General features: G+C 43.7%; 1 protein-coding gene across 1 annotated transcript in view; it reads right to left on the bottom strand.

The window, feature by feature from the left end:
* Positions 1 to 1,592: 1,592 nt before the first annotated feature.
* trip4 (thyroid hormone receptor interactor 4) overlaps positions 1,593 to 25,205 on the bottom strand; it is a 47,413-nt gene continuing 23,800 nt past the window's right edge. Inside the window, exons 12-13 of the mRNA XM_076288054.1 lie at positions 22,944 to 23,046; positions 1,593 to 1,844 (exon numbers count right to left, since the gene is read on the bottom strand). Coding sequence (XP_076144169.1) covers positions 1,780 to 1,844; positions 22,944 to 23,046 — 168 coding nt within the window. The 3' untranslated portion in view covers positions 1,593 to 1,779. The remainder of the gene's footprint in view (positions 1,845 to 22,943; positions 23,047 to 25,205) is intronic.

Here is a 25,205-nt window from a genome sequence, read left to right as displayed (position 1 = left end):
TGACACGGCAATTCATAAACAATGTGCCAATGTGCTTAATTCCTAAATCACTAACTGTTGGTATTTAACATTAATAGCTTTTCCTTAAGACAAGTAAACAGCGATCTCTCTCAGCTCTGACAAGAGCTATTTGTGGTCATCTTGTACTGCTTCTCCGTATAGATGGTACTGTGTGTGTGTGTGTGTGTGTTTGTAAGTGTGTGTGTGTGTATGTGTCTGTGTGTCCAGCCAGAAGTACAGTTCTTTGCACCCTTCATCCTCCAGAGTCGGGAGAGCAAATGCCTGAGTAACTGTGAGCATTTTTTTCCTTGGGGGAGGGGGTTGCCTACTAGGAAACTGCTAATTGAGAACAGGAAGACCTGCTGCTTGCATTCCATCCGTGAGACTTCATTCGCTTTTGAAAAAGCTCACCAGCCCTTGAGCTTGCTCATTTAAATGCTAGCACAGCTCCTTTTGTCACGATAATTAGATCCTTTCCCCATTCAAGTCACTTGTTTAATGGTCTACAAGGTGTTTGTTTAGACAAAGATAGAGATGCAAGGTGTTCAAATGACCCAACATAGCAAATGTGTGCATGCACATAACTTACTTTATTTACCTCCATTTGTATAACGGGACTAACAGATGCTACATTTATGCTACCATTTATGAGTGTTCCATGACGATGGATTCTCTCCATCTTGAGTGTAGGGACCAAAGGTATGGCTCCCATGTGGTGGCCATTCTGGTCCTGTTTTGGGCTTTGGAAGTGCTGTTTATCTGGAACAGACATTAATTATGAATAGCTTTGCACAGGAGGCGTATGGACTAATTAAAGACCTGCAGGGAAGGAATGCGGTATAGTATCTGATGCTGCATAGAACGCATCAGTGTTCATGAAACAACTTAAATATTTATGTAAAGACTGCAAGCCACATAAAGATAAAAACAAACAAAAAAACCACTGTGAAATGCCACATATTTCAGGTGCACAGCCTAACACAAAAGCCTTTTTTTTAACTCCCCATCACTTAGAAGCGAAAATAAGTCTATCCTGCAGCCTTCAAATTACGGTGTGTGTCAAAACCAGTATTGTTGACTCTGAAACTAAATTGCCCCTGTGACAACTGGATAGTTTGGCCTGCCATGTTTTAGAGAAGTCTGTTTTTGACAGCCATTGATGCCAAAATAAAAAGTGGAACCAAACTGCCTTTAATAGCATCTTAGTCATCACCTTCATGTTCACATTTTATGTCACTCTGGGGACTATCTCCCAGTAACCTTTCCAAAGTGATGAAAATCATTCAGTTTTGTGACTAGTTAGGGTGGGAGTCTTGCACTATGCTTGCACGATTTTTTTTTATTGTGCAATGCAATAGTTACGGAATGCTATTAATTTTTTGTGAGGACAAGCTACATACCCAATTGGATAAAGCCCCAACAAAGATTGGTTGGTGAGTGTTCTGCTTGAAATATCATAGCATATGTTAAGACATCTTACTTCCTGATATATAAGTAGTGGATATCAAAGTTGCCAAACCGCATTACAAAATGGTTTAGCCTAGCAGAAAACAAAGAAACCAAATATAGACAAACCAATGCAAGTCAAGAATTTTTTTTTTTATTATTTATATTACAATAAGATACATATCTTACAACACTTATTTTCCTCATGTCATGAATCCCCTAAATGGAGGAAGCCAACACTTAATACTGCTGGCTAGGGGCCAGTGTTCTTCCCATGTGATCACACGGATGTCCTTTAGATGACTCATCAGCCTCTGTTCTGCTCTGGTCTGGTCATTCTGCGGCCGATGGTATTAACCCTTTTTTTGCAGCCTGATGGTACTGGTTCTCCAACTTCCCTGAACGAGAGAAGGGGTGGGGGAAGGGGAGACGACAGGAAGAGTTATGAAGCAAGAGCCTTTCAGAGGAGCAGTGTGTCCTTTCTGAAGATCAGTCAAGACAGAGATCAGGAGGTTGAAAGCCCCCACAAATCTGTGACGAGCTGACACCAGACACAGGCTCTAAATCGAGCTGCCACAATTGGTTTGCAAGAGGAACACGCAGCTCTGCTGCTACAACGGGCCATGGGAACGACATATCTTAAAGGGACACCAGGCAAGCCTGATGCTTTTTCTCTACGAAACTCCCCCTCGCTCGGTCTGAAGCTCTTTTCTTTGTGTCTTCCGTCAAGGGTTTTCGCTGCTTCTTCGCCGGCTCTGCCATTATACACACGTTTGCAACAATCTCTAGCGTTTCGTTGGCCTGCCTCTGTGCTGTAAACTGATCCTGCTTCGGTCGGCGGGTAGGATACACCGAACTTGCAAGTGGGATATTCTTCCTACAGGCAGTAGGGGCGGGCAAAAGAGCCTTCATTCGCCCCGTAATGAGTCATTTAACCATATACCGACTTACGAAGATGATTAATTAACACGAAAACGTTGCCTGGTGTCCCTTTAACATTTGCATTTCTCACAAGATTCCAGCCGAGGAAGACCCACAGTGGGTAGAAAAGTCACATATGGTAAATAGATAGATTTTTTATATACAATGAGCAGCAATGTTGGGGCCAAGCAGAAAGACTTAATGCTTTACAGGAATGGCCCACTGCTTGGTCCTTTTTTTCATCTTCTAAGACTCCACTACTGTGCAGGAGCAATAGGCCGACAAATTGTTCATATTTGGGTGAGAGGAATTTCATATTTAGCCAACAGTGTCCAATATTCAGCCACAGTAATAAACCATTCAACAAATAAGCTGACTCATTTTCAAGCTTAACACAAAATGCAAGGTTTTGGGATAGCTCTCAAAAGGATTGCTCTCCACCATCCTGGTATGTTGTATTTGCCTCCTCATCCTATTGAAGATGGTGATTTCTTGAAAGGTTTTCTAAGAGGTGCAATCCAGGTCATTTGTTTATCCTTGTGATTAAAATGTTTTGAAGTTTGACTTACACTATACAACTAGCCTGTTTAAAACCAGACTCATTCACTTGATTGCGATTGCAAAACACTAGCATGGTGATAGGCTTGATGGTGACATAACGTTAACTTTTGAAAACATTGGTCCAGCCTAACAAATCACATTGGTCAGGGATTCCTAACGTTACTTCCTACTTTGCCTAAACTTTAGAAACTGACAAAACAGCATCAGCAGTCAGGACACAATGTATGTAGGCCTACCTTGGCTGTTAATAAATGTACACATTCTTCCATCTGCAATTTTTAATGTTCGCAGGTGCTACTACCGTTTACCACAGCCACTTTCGATTTCGAAACTATAGCGTCATCCCCTCTCATCACTTAGCCTATTGGCCCCGGTCTTCTAACGACCGATGGAAACTAGTGAATTATGGTGTTCCAGACTAGTATCTCCCTGAAAGGAGATTTAGGTGGGTATGGCCAGGCTACTATACAACTACTATATATATATATTTTTTTTTTTAAAGCACAATCATTACTCTGGCAATTTTTTTCTCCAGCAAACAGTTACCAATTCCAGAGAGCACATGTGCTGGCTCACTTTATTCAAGTTCCCATGTTAAGCACCTTTAAGAGATTTGTGCAAGTGCAAACAGCTGGCACATTTGTGAACTGAAGAATCAAAAAGAATCACAGTTCTTTACAGCTTTTCCACACATGCTTCATCTTCCAAGGCTGCATGAGATGTACCTGAAGTCTGGCAGTTTCCATATTGTACCCAGGCAGGTGGACACAGAAATGTACTGTGCTGAAAGCAATGTAGTCTTCTACAATTTGCAAAATCTTGTTTGGAACAAAAATGTAGCCTAATATTACAACAAGACCCTACAACAAAAAAAGAAAGACTGGGGAATCTCATAAAACTTTAAGATGGTGTGTTATCACACAAAGACTGGCCCCACTGCAGACATTTTGAAAGAAGTGGGCTTTGTGGCTTTCTATACTTGCTTGGCTTACCCACCGTATTCTCAATGCATGAAAAACAAAGCTATCATATCTAATCAATGCACTGAAAACAGTACAGTAAGCCATGGGTGAACTTAACTTTGTAAAAACAAACTCACCACCACCAGTGCACAGAACACGGCAAAAGAAAAGGCACTGGGAAATGTATCAATACCAATTGATATTTGATATTTGGCAAATAAGCGAGTCTGAAGATTTGTTTCTTCCCAGGCACAATGTACACTGTATGATAAGAATAGCATATAAGGCATACACATGTTATGATTTCTTGCTGCCTGAATTAATAGTTTCACACATGATGACACATTATGACTATAAAATGCACAAATACAGCATTAAAACAGTGACTGGCCACCCATTAAAACACTGTACCATAATTCTCAGTCACAGAAATGTGCATATCCTAAATAACATTTAGGTGCCTGCACAATAACAGTAGATCCTTATGTGTCTTCAGGAATTATCCCTGACAAAAAGACAGTGTTCGTCTATTTGGCAATGTTTAACAAAGATGCCTGGGAACTATTTCTTGGTTTCTCGACATCCAAGAGATCGAGTTTTTCATTTGACCCCCCCCCCCCCAAACCATTTTCATTTGATCTGATTCCAACAACCCCATGTGGTTGCACATGAAATGGATACATGGATCTGACAATCTTATTACAGTTCTCATGTCTGAGCACTCTGCCTTACTATTAGATAGTGTCTACAGTGCTCTGCCCCAAAAATGAAGTGTCAGTGTGCAATTTAGCTGTTGACACCAAATGGCTATAAGCCACATACTAGATTTAAAGTGCCAGACCAAGACATTGCTGATGAAGGTTAGATGTCTTCATGCTCCCAGCAGTAAATTGCAAGTCTGCCCAGCCCTAAGGCTTTTGGTTCCAACCGAGCAGCGCTACCTCCTGTGATTACTACCAGTTCAGCACAGTCTGGGGAAATCGGATCAATGACTAGGGCAGTGTTCATTTGCTCATGTGACCACCATCAGCAAATAACCAGACCCCAAATGAAAGGCTAGGTTATTTGCAGAGCTGTGTCTAGCTGGATGTGCTGTTATCAGCACTGTTTGCAACAACGTCCTTCCTAATCAAGTGTCCTCTGATCCTAAAATAAATAAACAATTGGCAAGGACAGGCATTGCCTACAGAGAATTAAAGCAGTGAATGCAAAGAATGGACTTTGACTTACAATGCCGAGGAATAAAGCAATCTAATTTGAGTGTCAAGTTTATAGTGGTGTTGATGAATGTCTTGGGTAGAACAGAACACACACAGAAAAAGACTGGAGACTACCATAGTCAAATAAGGCTGTTGCAAAACCTATGCGCTATATATAAGCTATGACAAATCTGGGTGGTAGAAAGAGGAGCTACAACTAAAAAGTGAACCTGGAATTGGAAAAATAACGTAAGGAAAGCTGACATTTTAATATACATATTGTCAAAGATATTCAACATGGTGTTAGTGAAGTTGGCATAATAAAAAACAAGCTGATAGAATTTCAGAGGGAGCAAAACGTTAAAATAAAGATAGAACTAAATGATCCAAACTGCATCAGTTGAAAGGCAATATGTTTTAATTGTGTTATTTAGCCTCCGAAATGTGTGATGTTTGGTTTATGATGCACAGGTTATATAATTTCTTTCTTTGTTATGATGAGTCTGGAGTATTCATGTAGATCTTATTCTTTGACATACAACTAGAAAGCATGACAGTAAATGAATAAATCATTTTCAGTTTCGGGGTTAACTAAATTACTCTAGGCCAACTCATTCAAAATTATTGTTATTACTCTGTACTTACTTTGCGTTGTGTTTTTATGTAAATGCCCCAAGTTTCAAATCTGCAAAAGCAGGGGTCTGTCATCATTCACCCTTTGCACAATAATAGGAAATCCACTGGGACATTTTTTGTGAAACTGCAAAATCAGAGCCCTAATGATCAAGTTTAGTGTAATGGATCATCGTAAGAGGACTATAAGGTGATTTCACGCTGTCCAATAAATCACGTTAAACGTTTGGGGGGGCTTAATTTTTAACTGAGTAAATGGGCAATTTGTGAAAAGATGTTAAATTAATTCATTAGATAGGACACATGATTAAAGGAGTTTTGCCAAATGCTTTCTCATCTGGTAAACCTGCTAATAAGTGGATGATGAGTATTTATCTACATCACATTTGGAAAATTGTACAGAAGTAATTCCAAGTGTCACTTCTGCATTGACCTTGCTGGATTTCGTCTGATAACATCACATAGGCGTAATTTCCCCTCTCCAAGGGCTGCCATTTCTGCTCAGCTGCTTAGCCTCCAGGATTTCACTTTTGCTGTGGAGGCAGGATCTACAAGGCATAGACATCGATCCGGCAAGATGATTTCCCATTGATCGCGGCACTGTTTGGAGCTGCCGTGCAGTAGTTTATTACCCGCTCGCATGCTGCAGCTCGGAGAGCAAGTCCAATAATGGCTGTGGTACAGCCAGACAAGGCTAGAGCTCCACTGGCAATCTCCGGCTTCCCTTTTACAAACCCACTGGCTTCGGGCGGCACAGCCCAAATAATCCATCACTCTCACAGACACTCTGTAATGACAAAGATTCCCATAAAAGAGGGGGTGGCTGCCCACAAAAGCAGGAGGCACTGGATAGAGAGGGGGGAAAAAATTAATTGCCTCCTCTCACTCTCTAAAGCTCTGCCCACACAGATCAAGGCACCATCAAGCACAGAAAAGATACATAAGGATATCATCTAGTCGGAGTGCATAGCTGTTCACACAAAGAAAAGCCAGTCTCTGTGGGGAAATTAATTCTGTTTCATTTTGACTTGTCTCTGCCTCGCAAATATGTGGCTTGTGACTGCAGCTATTTCGAATGACTCCTCTTGCCTGAAACCACGGTCTGTGCCAGTGAGGTAAACAGAGGAGTGTTTCTCTCATTTCTCATGTCTCTGTTGCCTTCCTACATTTCCAGCCTCTGCAGAGGTTGTCTCCTCCATTGCGGGCAGCGGAATATATCCCCAGCTCACTGGAAGAGGGGGAATAATTAGGTTTCAGTGACAGCTTCAATGTGATTGTGCTCGGCTTTGGTGCATAGGCAGAGCCTGTCAAGAAGAGCTTCCTCTAATAAGGTTTCACATGATCTCAGGTAGCCAGCAGGCTTTGGCTTTGCAAGAGCCGGGGAAAAAAACACAGATGTCAGCAACTGAGTTAATTCATAAAGGAATCCATGTTTATTAACTGCAGATCAGCGCCTGGTTCAGAAAAGGAATGCCTATTCTACCGACAACCTGAGCCATGTCAGAGCTATTAAATATTACATTCAGACAGAAATACTCTACAATGGTGGAGTGAAATTCTAAGCTCGTCCTACACAAGGGTGAATGCCTTTGATCTTTGCTATGTATCATTAGATAGGTTTTCAAAAGTACTAGTTAAAAGTAATGTCACATCAAACTGAAGAACATGTTATTACTTTATTAGGCTATTACTTTATATGTATTTTCCTGTAGCGTGTATTTGGCATGTAAAGCTGTAATCATAACACACCACTGAGTCCACTGAGGGCTAGTTCAGTTTGATTGCCGACAATAAATATGTTCCCATTAATTAGGGCTGTCAATTTCAAAACGGTTTGTGAACATTCCATCCTAGGTCAATACATTTAAAACACTGACACCAACATGCATGCATGTTTCACTTTTGAGTAAAAGGCTGATAGGAGGGAGGCATGCACAGAGTTATGACATTCTGCCAGCTGGAACGGTTCCACAGTCACCTCTGCTTCCTGCTTCCGTACTCAAGATGCACAAACAAAAGGACACCCATATGCACACACACACACACACACACACACACACACCCACACACACACACACACACCCACGCACACAGAATCCCAGAAGAGCTTGACCAGGCATACAAGGAGGATAGCAGTACATGCGCCCCTGCTACAGGGACACAGTAGATTTACAGCCCTGTCCCTAATACGGCATGACACTAATCAATTCTACCTGCCACACAGGGTTTGAGGCTGGCTGAACTAGAGAGAGCTACCGAGAGGATGAGATCCCCCCCCTCCCCCTTCCCCTCTCTCCCTCCCCAAGGTGAGGAAGTGCCTTTGTATCTTTACACAGCCTGGGAATATGCACAAAGAGGAGAAATCTCTCAACAGTCACCCAGGTCGGCCATACTAATGGACCAAACAGGGAAAACAGATTAATTCAACGGTCGTTAATAATCCGGAGGCTGCTCCCCTCCACCGAGATCATTCATCACCTGCCGCCATTCTCCCTCTCTCTCTCTCTCTCTCTCTCCCTCTCTCTGAAAGGACCCCTGAGCAGGGGGGGAGACAGGCAGGTCTACTACTGGTGCTGTGACCCTGAATCTCTTCAAAGCCATCACCATTTCTCAGCTGAGAGAGCCCAGAGCACAGAGACAAATGCTAGCGCACCTCTGGGAGGGAAAAAGAAAAAACAACACACACACACAGATCCTAGAACAGGAACATACAGTATCTATTGAGAAAACAAATAACATGACGCGAGTAAAAATCCATCCCCATTCACTCCTCATCTACATCATTTTTCAAAGACCATCAATGAAAACAAGCTACAAGCGTGTCCATGTGATGCTGTCCCCTGCCCAAAGGCTGTGTTTTCCTTAATGAGATAAGCAGTGAAATGGTGGCCCTGGCAACTAATTCTCATTTACCCATACCGGACTTCAAGTGGCAGGACATTATTGCTCCCTTATCATTAATTAACAAGAGCTAGAGTGCACAACATTTCTATCCACATCTCTCAGCGCTATGCTCTTTTTCTCCTTATATTTCATTGCTCCTGTCTGAGGAAGGATGCGGGGAGGGGGGGGGGGGGTTCATTAGAAGGCAAAGCTCAGAACAGAACTGTCTGGCAGAGAGCAGGGGGAATAAATTGAGCCTGATCTAGTACACTGCATTTTGAGGAGGCCCCTGGATTAGCATATCTGTGCAGCGGTCCAGAGGGAGAAATGTGTCAGGGCTGACAACTAGCTGAATGTCTTCGGGAAAAAAAATCCTCTACTGACACTGCTGCGGGCACTCTTCTTCTTTTCTCTTATGCTGCTACCTCCTCCCCTCCCCTCCCCTCCCCTCCCCTCTCCTCCTCTCCTCAGCCTGACTTGTCTCATCTGCCATCCTCTCCTCTCCTCTCGTCTGCTTTTCTCTTCTCTGGCAGCCAGATATTGCTGCAGCCTGCTCGGGGATGCTTTAAGGGCGGGAGCTGCTTCTCCCTTGGCAGTGCAGCAGAGCAGGCAGCAGCAACAGCAGGGCTTGTTTAACGGTCAGCTCAAGTGCAGAGCTGGAAGGAAGAAGGGAGAGAGAAATGGAGAGAGGAAGGGAGGGAGGGAGGGAGGGTAGGGAGGGGGGAGGCGAGCTGAAGCTTTCCCGCGGTGCAAGGGCAAATGAAGACATCTGTGTGTGTGTGTGTGTGTGTGTGTGTGTGTGTGTGTGTGTGAGAGTGTGTGTGTGTGTGTGTGTGTGTGTGTGTGTGTGTGTGTGTGTGAGTGTGAGAGGGAGACTGAGAGGAGAGCGAATGAGCAGTGTGGATGGGGGAGGGGGCTGAGGGTTTGCAAATGTCATTCATGTGAAAATGTGTGTTTACGAGTGTCCACCGTATATGGTTGCAGATAACTGGCCGGGCTCTTTTTTTAAATGACCAAATCGTCGGGAGCTCTATTTAGACATGGTCAGAGCACTCTCAGCTTGGCTCGCAGTCTGTGATCACAATGCCAGCAGCCGGGGGGGGGAAGGCAATGCTGCAATGCCTGGCATCTGACACCCACATTTCCCCAACCCCCCCCCCCCCCCAGCCCTCCCCTCCCCTCCAATCCCTCTGTCCTCTCCTCACTCACATGAAAGAGAGCCTGTGAAGTCTCACGGGAGCCTACACACAGTGTGGGCGCGCACACACACACGCCGAACGAGAAAGAGAGAGAAAGAGAGGGAGGGGGAGAGAGAGAGAGAGAGAGAGAGAGAGAGAGAGAGAGAGAGAGAGAGAGAGAGAGAGAGAGAGGGAGGGGGAGAGAAGGGTGGGTGAGGCTCCTGGCTGTTAGCTCGCAGCTTTCACTGAAATCTATTACAGCCCCTGACACTTAACTAGAAAACTATCCTGGGAGTGCTGTGGCAATGTAATAGACACACAATAAGAGAAAAAGACAGGGGGAGAGAATGCGTTTCTCAACGCATTTCTCAATCCGTAGCACGCACACTCGTGCTACACACCAAACCACGGCAGTCTTGATAATCTTTTTCTCTTTTGCCTTTTTATTCCCTACCATTTCACCATCTGACATTAAACAGTCAAACGCCGTCTGAGCACATTTCAAACAGTGAATTTCAAACAATGCCTGAGTGGCTCACAGCCATTGCGTCTGGATGATGGGACCTTCAGAGGATGTTAAAAAAAAAACGACAGCCCACCAACCCCCACCCCCACCTCCACCACCACCCCCACCTCCACCCCCACCCCCACCATCACCACCCCCACACACTCGCAGACCTGAGGAGAGGGCAAGGAGGGCGGATACAGAGGAGCACAGGGAGGAAGGGGGAGAGAGGAAGTGGTTAATCTGGCACCCATGTTGCCTGCTCAGCATGCTGCAGGCGGAGTGACATTGATCCACTCGCTGCCGTCCATCCGTCTGCCTGACAAAGGTAACAGGATTGTTCATAAAAATGGAAATCGACTCGGGCTTCCAGTCCTCAGCGAATAATCCCAGGCGCTAGACAGAGTTGTTCAGGAATATGTCAAAACACAAAATTAGAGCCTGATAAAAATGCATTGAAATTCCAACACATCAGTCAGTTAAAAGGTAGCCTCTTGAATTGCACAGATATTTTTCAAAACATGACATGAATATTTTGCCCGAGGTATGTGAGAAAATAACATGCTTTCTGCCAATATGGTTTGGTAGAGAAAAAAAATTGGGTACAATGAAACACAGCTTTCAACATGGTACAGAAACCACACCAAAAGGCTCTTAGCATTTGAGGTCCTATTGGCACTGCATCAGACAGACCAAACTGTATGTGTGAGAGAGTGTACATATGCTTGCGTGCGAGGCTGTCAGGTTAATGGCGGGCGGGCACATGTGGCCCTACATGCAAATGGTACGTGTGGCCATGCTGCGCATTAGATGACTTAAAGGGTTAACGATTTAATCCGGTGTCTGGACTAGCAAAGGGCAGCTGCTACTGGGATGCTTAACTGTACGGAGCCCCAAGCACAAGCACATCCACAATAAAGCCACACACAGTATCATCCCAAATGTAATCGCTCAGACAAAGGCGCTAACCTCAGCCCTTGCCTGCCAACGGCGCGGGTGGGACGCCAGCAGCAGCAGCAGCAGCGGCAGCAACATTCGGCAACGCGAGTGGCAGAGAGTAAGCATTTTGATTCCCAGAATCCATCATTTTCTAAAAGTGGCTTGATGCTTAATCAATGCCCCCACTAGGGCTCCCTATCCTTGGTGCGGAGCCACAGAGGAATGCTAGTGGTTGCTCCATCAAATGAGATTGATTTTTTTCCCCTCTCTCTCCCCTCTATCGAACGCATCCAACTTTTCAGGGCAGCGCCCCCCCACACCCCTCACCTTCCCTCCCTTATTCATTGGAGGCTCTGTCATTATAGTGTGTCTGTGAGAGAGTGATAGATTAGTTGGGTTGAACATGGAGAGCATCCTCCACAGACGAGGAAATAATTGCTGTAAAAGCTTTCTCCCATTCCACAGAGCAATTTAGCTCCTAGCAGCGGTATGTAGTGCTTTACTGATGCAATTACTGATGTGGACTATGTCTTCATTTGATAAGGCAATATGAAGGACACTTGCACACGGAATAAAATAGACCGCAAGTCTTTTAGTCAAAAATGTCTGTGTATAGGAAATAATGCTGCACACAAGCACTGTAATGGCAGGGAATGACAAATATCCCCTCAGTGGCAATATGTCTATGAAAGACTAACACAAAATGCTGGAGTGGTGCAGTGAAATCTGTATCTTTATCTTAACTGAACATATTCTCCATTTTCCCTTGGCACCTGGGGAGTAAGAGGACCTGGTGGCCCACTCATTAAAAGGAAAGATAATACACAAACAGTGTGGTTGAAACGGTTTCAAATCAAAGCACTCTTCCAAGTGTGTGGGCGCTAACACAAAAAGTAGGTCATTTCAGGTCCTTGAAAGCAAGCCATAAATTAAAGTGGTGCACTAGATAATTATCAGAGGGGTCCGCTTACTGAAGGGGGTAGTGGGGGGAGGGGGGGGGGGGGGATTGTGGGAGAGATGGCGTTCACAGAAGCCCACTCTTTATTCCACTCCCTACCCCCACATGCAAGTCCAAGTCCAGGTTGCTTTTGTGGGGAAGAGAGAAGAGGCGGCGGAGTGACGGGAGGCAGCAGGGAAGGGCTGAGCCTCTTTGGGCAGCCCCCTGGAAAGATGCCAGTCTGCCGTCACAAGCCATTATACACACACAGCCAACTGGAGCCAAAGAACTCCGGCAGGCAGAGCACCCCACACTGAGTCAGGCCACCGCGTTCCCGAGGGGCAGACTCCGAGGGGCAGACTCCGAGGCACTAAAAGGCTTGATTATGAGCTGAAAAACGACATCAAAAACTACAGCAGCAGCAGATGGGCATGGGGATAGTGTTGCCGTGGACTCGGATCGTTTGGCTTCTCTATTCAGCAGAGGAATGGCCTGGGAAAAAAACATTGACATGAGCTGCAGGAAACCACAACTGTGGCAGCACTACAATTATACCACATTCTGGCATTAAAGCGCACGCTGATCAATCATTTGATCAAAAAAAAAAAGAAAAGTGACACTTTGGTCAATAAATTTCCAAAACGATTGAAACCGCAACTGAGCTCTGCACTGTCCAAGACAAACTCCCTTCGGCTGATCGGTGTAGTGTGAAGCGAACACGGTGCCCCTAAAAACAAGAGTTGAGTGTGGTGTGTGCTGTGAGTTGAGGGAGTACATGGGGGTTGGTGCAGACGCTGATTAAAGTATGGCTTTAGCTGCAGACTGGAGACTGGAGACTCATGTCGCAGGGCTCCCATCCCCCGCCTCTGGCACAAAAGGTGGCGCGTTGCCTCCCACGGACAGGATTATCCTGTTGAGATGAGGCTGATCCCGGGCTGAGACAGTTACAGGAACCACCACAGAGAGTAAATACACCACTCCACAACAACACGGCAACAAACATATCGCTGCCGTCTGTGGCCATACTAGAGTATCATAGTATTATGTAAAGCAGCAGCAAGTCTTCTAGTTGCTTCTAGTGTACTGATGGACCCTTTCAGACAAGAGAGTGGTCACACATTTTTAAGAATGGAAGGCTTGCAAAACCTCCTACTCTAAAGTATTTGCAAAATAACATTCTAAAACCTACATTTCACCATCAGGATATTAATAGGTCAATTTATAAGATACAGTAAACTCTAGCTAGCTAGCTAGCTTCAGAAAAAAGTTTGCCCAACAATTCCCTGGCAAAAGATAATATGCAAATGGTGGAGATGCTTCACATTTAAATTCTAGCCATGTAAATTGTATCCTACGAGGCATTCACTAATACCCAGATTTTGCTGTCAACAGTACATGTCATCAAACTAGCTTCATAAAAGATTAATACTGAACTGGTGCAAAAGCCTTCAGTGAACACTTCTAAATATACTCTCAGAGTACATGCATCCAGAACAAGACTTAACTCTTACCATGAGGGATATCTGCCTCAAATGGATAACAAGCAGTCAAGGCCTTTGCAGAAAATTAGTTCCGCAGATACATCACTATCCATGAGTCATAAAATGTTGGTCTATAAAGCAGTCTTTTCTTGTTGGCTCATTTCTAGGCTATTGTTTTCCCTTGCTTTTGTTTCCACCCTTTCCGCTCCCCATCAAAGCCAATACACAGAAACCCCAGTAACAACATGGGCTCAATATGCATATCATTATGATCTTGAAAGGAGACTGATGCTTGCAGCAGGTGGAGAAATTGATTTATAGTACCAGCAATTTCCTCCCCCATCACTAATGCACTAATCAAATTCTGGTTCTCTGACTAGGCTGCAGTCTGAGCGTTATGGGATTTGTGTCAGCAGCACAGCTTGCAGTACTCTCTCAAACATGCTGGAGCACATAAAAAAAGAAATCGAAGAAAAAAAAAAAGTTTAATTATACCCGTCTCCATCTGTGGTCATACTTTTGTGCTACAAAAAAGAGACACAACAGCGTTTGCTTGATTGCTAAAATCCAGTTCCTATGGCCACCATTCACTGGTGGATGCTGCAGGGAAGCTCTCTTTGATGATTCAAGCTTAATTAGAGAACGGGAATGCCTTCAACACTGGCCTGATTGTAGTTGACTTTTAAGGGAAATTCCTGTCACATCTCAAAGCCTCTGCAAAGAAAACTATCCTTTCATTGAACTCGGGGCCCGTAGCCGAAGTTTGACTTGAGCAGCGATAGTGACGGCACAAAGAATCGGCAGGCACATCAGTGCTGTGAGAGCCTCTTATCGCCGCTCACGAGATAAAATTGCTCGAACATACTTATCACTGCGCCGCTCAAAAGAGAAATGTATTAGTTCACCTTGAAAGGGGGCTGAGCCGTGTCTTCTTTGTTATGCACTTCCAGTAAGGTTTTCAAATACCAGGAGGAGGATATAAGGCATGAATGCCAAAAACACTGAAGTCTGCATATCTAATTAGAGCCCTCTGTGAGGTAGGATTCAACATGACCACACAGAGCAAGAGGGAACAGCTTGTACTCTTCTCGATTTCCTTTCATGGAATTCCCCTCAGTGTGCTGTCCAGCGCCCGTGAAGGGCGTCAAACAGAGAAGTGAGCTCTCCGATGACACCGCCCGTGGAAAATTCAGGAGACAAAATATTATGAAAGAGATAGTGCAGGATTTTTTTTATTGTAGCACGTAATCGCACTGTCAAATCTTGATGGTCCACAAGGCTTGGCCTCAGCCAAGGTCTGTGTCTTATCTACTGAGACTGGGATGTTGGCAGTCTGCTGCATTGTACAGAAGCCACATGTGTCTTAGCAATCTGTACTTGGCCCAGTGAACCTGCGAGCTAATCTGACAACAATCTCTTCTGCGGCAAAAGATATTTCCTATGTGGAGGCATATGTGGGTCAAGGGGGGAGGAAAATGGAGTAAGCGCGTGACAGGTGTGTGGAGATTTTAGGTCCTGGGGAATGTGTGTGACCGTTGTGCAATTTAAAAAATGCATGTGGGCGCAAAAACAGCCTTGAAGGGTCAATTTAAAAAGCTGTCATTTAGAGCTATAAAACACTGAGTCCTACTGGCTTTATTGTCTACACAAGTGTATACACGAGTGGTGGGGGCCACCACTTAATGTCTGTGCATGATTGCCGCACATAATATTTACTGGGGGCTTGGATGAGTGTCTGGGCTCTCTAGCAATTTACGGCCTGTCGTGCACAAGGTACCTGGTTATCGCATGTCTATCTCCCTGCACTCAGGATCGGCTTGCCTGCTTGCGCTGAGAAACATGTGCTCTTTGGGTCTCCTCAGCGGCTGTGATGTGCTAATGCAGTATTCATGGCGAGGCATGCGGGAGAGCACGGGACTTAAAAGCTCAAACTTCTCAACGTTGATCAGAGCTCAGCTGTGCTCTCCCACCCTCTCTCTCTCTCTTACTCTCTTTGACTCACGAACTCACTCATTTCCTCCCTCTATCGTTTTTTTTCTCTCTCTAAAGCATTCATTTTTAATCAGAGCTTAAATGGCCATCTTGGCAGAGGTTGGGAGCAATGAGTCAAGGGCTTTTGCCTCGAGTAGAAGTGATGTAAATATATTTAAAGAGAGATGAACACAAAAATAAACAACAGCCAAAGAAAAACACAAGAAGAGTTTTGTCTCTTGCCATCAGGCGGGCCAAATCAAATAGATACCGGAGATCATTTTTCCCATCAGTTTGGCTCATCTGTTTGGTTTTTGAACAAGCTGTAGGTCAAGTTGTTCTTACTGTATATATTCATTTTTTTTTTTAGGAATTGAATTTCAGCGCAAGGACTATGCCCCATTTATTGTTTGTATTTATGTCTTTATTTATTATTTAATGTTTTATGTAATTATGTGTGTATGGGTGATGACTACTTGTGGTGAACCAATTTGCCCCTTGGGGATTGGAGATTATCCAATCCAATCCAAAAGTATACTTATCATAAGAACAAATCTAATTATGCGAACCCTGACTAATGTAAAACGTTCCACTGTACCCACTTTGTCAGCTTATTAATAATTTTGCATGCTTTCATGTTCAACCCCCGAAGGACCCTCATTAGATACATGTTTTGCTGACTGTCAGTCTGGACATTTATGCCAAACTTACTCAGAGAGCAGTCTCCCCATGCTCCGTATTTACTTCTGACAGATTCCAGGAGCATAACGACATGACTTTCCAATGTTGCTCATCATCAATGTTAACTGTTGGCCAAAGCATAGATTCGTCCAAAAACAATGTTCTAAATGATTGTCCCTACATCCTATCAGTATCACAGATATGGCAGGTTTGCCTGTTCTGCAAAATAGATTAGGAACAGAAAACATGATATGCTGACAATATTATGAGTTGTAGACTGCTTTTCCCTGGAAACAAGGGAGGCAAATTAAATGAGGATTATAGTTACATGTCAGTCAGCACATTGGATATTTGTTTCCTTTCCCCTTTTCCTGAATGCCTTTAATTTGTCCTCTAAATAACATTCTCAGACAGTTAGGCATTTAAGATCCTAATATTCCAACGATCTACTCTGTCGCAGGAGTTTTTCCAATGTCACCACTTCACCCAGACTGTTAATGCTCTATGTGGAGTGAAATGACATTTTCTTTTAAAATGTAGATTAGTTAATTTGTTGAGTTCAGATAATGCTTAGTGCTGCAAAACAAGGGCGGTATACACCAATACGATGACATTTCTTTCTGCTGACATTTTACAGCATTCAAAATGTCAGCTTCTAAGTGGTTATGATTGAAGGGCAATTTTTGATCCACAAGGGCATATTTTGAAAGGTGTAGTTTTGTGCTTGGCGACACTCAATTTCCTTGTTGATTTAAATTCCCTTACTCCTTATTATCAATAAATATTATCTTCCAAAAAAATAAGAATAGTTGCATTCTATTGCACCATCACAGCTCCTGAGTGGCTTGCAAAAACCCATCTTTCACTGCAGCCATTTCTATTTCAAGCAGAGAAGCACTAGAAACATCATACATTCAACACCACAAGCATCATACATTCAACACTACAAGCATCATACATTCAGACAATCTGTCAACTCCATTCAGGCTTAGTTTGGAGTTGGAGCCATTCCACCACACCATAGGTCATTCAGCAGGGACCTCGGCCTTCAATGCTTCTTTCAGAAGTCCAGCTACAAGGCTCGTCATCTATAAAGTGCCCCTGGACCTCGGGCAACAGGGAGGCTGTTGCGCATTTGTTGCTTTTTTCTCCCAAGAGCTCGAGGTGCCTGCACTCGCTGACTGCATGGTATTATTTATTTACACAGTCGGCTGGTCTGACCCACACTTGTAATGAGTGGCTGGGGCATTGGTCCGTTTCCATTCATGGCTAAATGTCAGCCAAGCTCCTGGATCACTGCTCAACCATTCCACAGCCACACAGGTTTGTTTGCTTGGTCATTACAGAGCCTGTGAAACCTGGCCTTCTCCCTCTTTGACTACTGGTACATCCCACACTGTTTCCATGAACACACAAACACACACACACACACACACACACACACACACACACACACAAATCTAAATTTAGTCCGACAAGCGCTGCATAAGAGGTGGCACATTGCTGATGGAGGATCACAGCACCACACTGTCCACGGAAAATGTTTTAGTTAGAGGGTAAGGAGAGGCAGCCTGATGTCTTGTCTGGAAATGTGCTTTGGCAGGCAAAATGTTTTTTGAATCCACAGGTCTCGCTGGGCTTGACAGACCCATGCTTGGAAAAACAGTCTTTAAATGCACTTCCTTACCCTCGGCTCACAGTTGAGTGATCTGTGAAAAAGTTTCTTCTTTTTAGCACTAAAACCTGAGCAAATAAACACACTGTACTCATGCTACCTTTCCTCAAAAATAAAGCTATCCAACTGTGTAATATAAGAGCTGTCGACAGCCAAATCCCCACTTCCTAAGCCATGATAATCAACAACAACAAAAAAATTGATCCCTCGCATAACAATTAACCACTCCAGTAGACAAAAAAACTGATCAATGCCAGATTGAGATAATAATAACAACTGATGTTAGGGAAAAAGATGGATGAATACTCCACACACATCAGATCTCTGTCTCTCTTTTCCTCTCAGAGGAGCACTCCATTTAAGTGGTGAGCAACAACGTCTTTGCAATCCCCATATGATACAGCCATAAGCTGAGGCGGAGGACTGAGGGTGACCCTGCGGTGGTGGAGCAGCTGCTGCCTGCTGGCTCGTGAGTGGCTCAGCCTGCTCTCTGATGCTAGCCATTAGCTGTGTGATAGATCTGTAATAAACATGGGCTGTCACCTCTGAAGCCTGCCTCACATTTCCTGGGTATTATATACTGCTACCCTCTCCACATAACCGCCAGCCAGACCCCCCTCCCTCCCTAATTCAACAACCCCCATCCTACACACACACGCACACACTTTCCTCAGCCAACCCAATTCCCCATCTCTCCTCTTCTCTCCTCTCTGGTTCACCAGACCTGAAACTGTATTTCAGCAGCGCAGCCTCCACAGAGCACAAAATCCCCCCACCACGACCTCAGCAGCCAAGATGGCCCTGGAAAAATGCATGAATATAAAAAAGGAATCCATGAATAAATCAAGAGCACTTCCCTTCTTCTCATTTTTTTTTCTCTTTCCACCCCCTCCCACTCTCCCGGAGGAACAGGATGAGTTGAGCAGAGAGAGACAGAAAAGAGAAGTGGTGGTGGAGGTGCAAGGGAAAGGGGGGGGGGGGGGGGGGCGGAAAAAAAAGCCCATCGCTGAAAAGGAGAAAGAGGCGAGAATGTTAGTCAATTGAGCACACGAGTTGCTGTCCCCAGACTCCAGTTGGCTAAGGTAACCGGGAGGTGACGACTGCACAGACGCTGGTTACCGGAGCACGCCAGCCGCGGCTCCGCGGCTCCACTGCGGCACTCTAGCTCTCCCGAGCTGCCACCGCACTGCTCACCCACATGCGCACCATCTGACGGTGAACACGCATGCATATTTTACAGCTCTTTGATATCTACTTTGGAAATTCAAATCTGGTGCTCACATGGCAGCAGGGAAGCGCCTTGAACTGAGCACTCGACCAAACACACTTATTCACAGCTCTGATGATCAGGGTTCCTTGCCTTTAGGCTATGGCTGTTTTAACACATCTGCTTATTTTATCTTATTTTTACTGATACAACACAGCTGACATTGATATGCCCATAGAATTGAAAAACCTCTCCGATCAATTTATAATTATCACAGAGGGTGCATAGGAGCAAGGACACCCAAAAATGATTTTTGAAAATATGACAGAAAGAGATGAGTAAGGAGCCATGGCACGTATTTGAAAAATCAGGCTCAATAAACCAAATGTGCTTCAAGTGGGCAAAGTCAAACGGACAAGAGCCTGCACAAATTGGCAGAGGGAGGTTGTCAGACCTGCATGGCAAGGAGGAGAGCTCGACAGAGAGCTGTGATGACTTGAGGCATATATATTCTGGTCAGGAAGGAAAAGGGGAGGGGGGGGGGGGTGATATGGGGTGATGTAGAGGTGGGGGTGTCCTGGTAGTGGGAAGGAAGGGGGTGGGGGGTGCTGAGGAACAACCTTTAGCCTTTAAAGGGGCAGACGCCTGACAGAATCGCTGACTCGAACCTGCAATATTCACACATGGGTGCAGCCACTTATCAAAGCTGCCTGTGATGGCTCTTTGCAGCAGAGGGTGACCTTCACTGCCGAGGCGAGCAGTGAGGGGGAAGACACAGAGATACCAGGAGCTCAATCAGCTAGAAAGCCCCCAGCGCACAGGCTCCTTAAATGGAGTCTCATTAGCCTGCCGAATGTAAATTTTTATTGCCACATAATAAAAGACCACTAGCCTCGCGCAATTTTGAATGTCAGCAGCTCCTACTGACACGAGGGAGGATGGGAAGAGATAGGCCTGCCGCACTGGGAGCCAGACGTATGATGTTTCAGCGCGATATCTTAAATGCTCTTCTGAAATCCTTTAGCGCCCGTATATTGAGAGGCTATTAGCCTTCCGTTGCGGCTCAATTTACTCACATTGCCCCCGGTTGTTCTCAGGTTAAGGTCTGGAGGTCAGGGGTTAACCCTGCACATTCGCATGCCGGCCTTTTTTTCCCCCTCCCACCCCCTTCTCACAAGCTTGTGCACGCCTTAACTGAAAACATGCATCAGCCAACAACCCTTATCCTTTATATCCCCAGACAGTACACTAAGAATTACGCGTAAAAAGGAGGCGAGAAGAACAGCTCACAAAAGAGGAGAAGCAGAGAAAGGGAGAGGAGAGGTGAATAGTATTGGGACATCCCTGCGGTTCTTGTACACCACAGAGTTGGCGTAAGGTTCAGAGAGGTCTTGGGATAGCTGAGGGAACCCATGGAGTCAAGAGCCCAATTGAGAAATCCTGGCTTGAGTCATGAAATTACTACACAAGCCACTGATGACGGTGGAAAAAGGGCTGTTGGGGGGGGACAACAGAAACACAAAGAGCCCCTTCTAAGGTCTTGCTCTGTGTCTTGTGGTTTCTTGTTTGATAGAGAGTTTGGTTTCCTACTGTTAACTGAAATGCACACAGTGGGCTTTTGGTTTTATACCCCTATGACAACTGCCAACCTTGAAGAAAAGTTCTTTGTTCAGGAGATTCACTGACATACGGTGTGCTTTTTAAGGCTTTGTTTTGTTCAGCGAAATGTAAGTCAGCTGTAGGTTAAGTTGAAACACATGTAAAAATCTGCATGAACCAAGCATAATTCACAAAAAAACTATTAATTATGAGTACACAAAAAAAAAATTGGAGAATAGTGGTAATGGGGAACACCTTAAACTTGTTATTTATCAATTTACACAAAGAAAAGCTTACCTTACACAATGTATTAGTTACTGAATATCAATTGCACTAGCACACTTGAACCTCAACGTAAATTCAAATGGAATAGCTGAAACAAGCCAACCATAAACAGACCTGGGCAAAGTGTGCCTTACATGGTGTGGTGCTGAGATTATTTTTTAGTTTCAGGATGTTGGATAGGGGTGGGTTTATTAAAAAAAAAAAAAAAAAAATTTCTGATGTGTTTACTACTGAGACGAGTAGGCAGTGCACAGAGAATATACTAAAGTGCTCAATTATGAAAGCATTTAATGAGTTAATATCCCACACAGTGTTTCACATGGTCTTAGGCATAGTTAGCCCACAGTGATCTAGCTACATAGCTACTGTTAGCAATGTTAGCAATGTAAGGGATAATGGACGACATGGTGTTCGGTTCACATTAAGTAATGCACATTCGAGGTAGTAATACAGCGTCTACCAGGGTTGTGCACAATTCGAATTGCAATTCTGCTTCCTGTTTGCTACCTCAATTGAAATGCAAGTGAAATTCAAGAATTAAATTGGAATTTAAGAGCCAGTTTCATTTCAATTCTGGAATTTTGCACAAGCCTGGCGTTTACACCTCGTACCGTAATTTCCCAACTATTAGCCGTTAATATGATATTAATATGGTTTTGTTTCTTTTAACTTGCATAAAACACTGTCCTGCGGCTTATACGCAATACGGCATAACACACTTGAAATTACTGTAATGGGAAATTCAACCAAGCAGTGGTATAAGCAACGTTAATGTTTCCTTACCAGGCAAGCTCTCTTACAAAGTTAATAGACTGTTCTACGTGAACAGTCCTCATGATCAGAAATGACATGGCATGGACATTCCGAACAGTCAATGTCTATGTAACTGTCAATGTCTATGTAGGCTATGTCTACTTTATACTGTATATTTTTTACTTTTGGTCACGTCTCTGATACACAGTTGTTAACTGCAAATTAATTGTGACAATCAACAGAATGTATGTTTTCCTGGTGTTTGCTTTCTTATTTACCTTTTGTCATACATAAAAATTAATGTAGGCTGCTTCTGGACCCATTCTTAACATAAGCATTCATAATTTCATTAATGCTCTGTAGCCAACAGTTTACAGCATTTTCTGAAAATAATTTCATATCCAAACAAAAATGTAGGCCTATCTGAACTGAATCCATATCAAATCGTATCAAATGGATTTAAGGCCTTGAGAATCCGAATTGATTCAGGAAATCTGTGCCTATACCCAGCCCTAGTGTCCGACAACTCCACCTTTATATGGCTCTGGCCAGCCCTAGTGTCCGACAACTCCACCTTTATATGGCTCTGCCCAGCCCTAGTGTCAGACAACTCCACCTTTATATGGCTCTGTCCAGCCCTAGTGTCCGACAACTCCAAGCCTGATGGGCCAGGCGCCTCATTAACTGGCTAACACAGTTAGCAAATGTTTATTTTGTGCAATGGTCATGTCAGCCAACTGGCTGATGTTGATGACTACTTCTATTTAGGTCTTAATCTTTTTCAATGAATTAATCTTCTTTCCTTCCAAAACGACTTATCGATTGATAGAAGTGAACATATACTGTACATTAGTATACTATACTAAAGTATTACTAAAGATGAATGTTCTAATTACATTCTGAATAGCTTATACATCATGTACTGTGTAGATCACTAGGGATTTAACATTAGTCCCCCGACTTTGACTCTGCCCTCTGTCCTTTGACTCTGTACATTCATGGTAATGTGTGTGTGTGTGTGTGTGTCGAACATGAAAAAGGACGGGATAAATGAGCTAAAAATTCCTTCGACAGCAAAGCAAAATTTCCAATCGCTGGACCCACAACATGAAAGAGGCAGTACTTACAGATCTTGTGTTTCCCTTTCATGGGGAACTTTACTATCAGCTCCTGGGGGTTGGAACAAATGAAGACGAATGGTGAGGCCGACTCCTCGGAGATCTGGGGATACTGTGGTGAGAAAGAAAGCAAAGAAGACAAAGCACTCTATTACTATGTTTCATTAACACCCCTCCAATGTAGCTGTGTCCTGAATGGGAGCCTCTTGCTCCCTCACTGATGTAAGATATGAGAGACAAGAAAGACAGAGCGAGAGAGAGAGAGAGAGAGAGAGAGAGAGAGAGAGAGAGTGGGTAAGAAAGAAAGAGTGAAATAGAGCAAGAAAGAACGAACAGTGCAGGTGAGATTGACACATCCATAACAACAGAGTCATCTTTTCAATCTGCCGAAGGGGGGGAACGGCTCAGGAGGCTTTATTTCCTCCCCCCTGTTATCAGGTGCTGCTATGATTGCATCTCAGCAGCCAGGAAGCGGGGGGCTTCTTTTCACAACAGCACTTGTCATCCCTCCCTGAGCGTGAGCACTGGCGCCCGCTCACGCCGTTGCACACAAACCGTGACGTGCAGAGATTACTGTCAGGCGTAATTGCAGATGAGAGGCATCCAGTGGGACTGTGGATTTATTTTGGCTGTGGGTAAATTACAAAATTGGAAGTACACAAAAGTGACATGAACCTACAATGAGGTAGATCCACAATAGAGAGTGATAATTAGGAGCGTAAGGAACATTTTCAACATCCCTTAAAGCAGTGGTCCCCAAACCACCTCATTTTAGGTGGCCCCCCAAAACATGTCCGTGGTATATAGGATCCGGCCCGCACGGGAGTACGACATCGTCAAACTATAACCTCCGTAATTTCCCCCATTCATTCTCTATGGCGGGTCTTAACAGTACACATGTAATACTCTTTTTGTCCACTGGTGGTTGTTTTGGCGCTGTTTCGCGTTTGCCATCGAAAACAGAATGAAATGTATAGTAGGCCTACCTGCAAACAATGTAAGAGGCCTCTGCTGACTGCATCAGTTCTCAAAGTATTCTAAAAATGTATCAATTAATTGTTAATAACTAACTAACTTCTATTCCAGTCATAATTCTGGAACTTTCTGGTATAATTATTTATATTTTTTATTCACTCGTTCAAATGTTCATACAGAGTTCATAAAGTTCTCATCAGGTGAGTGAAAGTTAGAATGGTGGTCATTTCAGATGTTTCTGCCACCACTTCATAAAACTCATAGTTTGAGAACTTTAAATTATTTGTAGGATATTGCTTGTTCACAACTTGAGCTGTGTATGCAAAGTTCAGAGTTTAAAATATACTTTTGGGACTCCCTGCTTATAGTTTTGAGAATGCTATTATTAGTATTATTTCCTTTGAGCTACATTTTACACTGATATGGCATGATGGCAATATAAACACAGATAACAATGGTATTAAATTGCAATAGCCTATAGATTAAATGTAATGGAATATTCAACTAAGGTAGACTGCCTTTGTTCACAGCGCAGGGCTCCAGACTAAAAAGCCACAAAAGTTAGGTGCACCCAAATTTTCAACCACATCGCATTTAACACTGCAGAAGGTTCACTTTTTTCCCTTAATTACTGTCCTATATAGGTTGTCCTATGACTTATGATTTACAATTCTACAAGAAAAGTAACTTAATGAAGTGTTGGTGCTTTAAGTGCTTCACTGAGCTGAAATTTAAACTTAAAACATCTCAAGATGAATTAAATAAAAATAACAGTGAGTAAATTAACAGTGCACATCTTTTAAGGGCTTCAAACTGCACATCTCATGGCTCAATGTCATACTATCCTTCATGATCTTTAGGCCTTGACTAAACCAGCTCACCATGCATCTTCCATAGAAATGTATTTGAGCCAAATTTAAAGAGATGTTCCAAGTAGCCTGGGAGATTTTTATGTGATTTTGCAATGATGATTGCAATAATCATTTGACAGCCCCACAATGCAATTTACTTTTTAATTTTAGCATTTTTAAATTTTAAACAAGAACATCACTATGGTTAATGCAGTGACGAAATGGTAGGCCTATTATTATAGGCTACTGCAATGACTTGCCATGCTCGATCTAAATGTGTCCATTCAATTCACCGTACACAATGACCACAGGTATACATGCAGGGAATATTCGGGCTTTAAATGTAGCAGCGATATTTGGTTTGCACCAAATACCGGATTAAATTGATTGATGCCATCAGAATGAGTTTACACAACTCGCGCGCAAAACGATTATTGCTGTTGAA

Source organism: Alosa pseudoharengus, unplaced genomic scaffold (genome assembly GCF_046254945.1).
Source record: "Alosa pseudoharengus isolate Yale_2024_CS ecotype anadromous, Long Island Sound unplaced genomic scaffold, YU_APseudo_1.1 YU_APseudo_1.1_scf_16, whole genome shotgun sequence".
NCBI classification, from domain to species: Eukaryota; Metazoa; Chordata; class Actinopteri; order Clupeiformes; family Clupeidae; genus Alosa; species Alosa pseudoharengus.
This window is presented reverse-complemented; position numbering and strand designations above follow the sequence as displayed.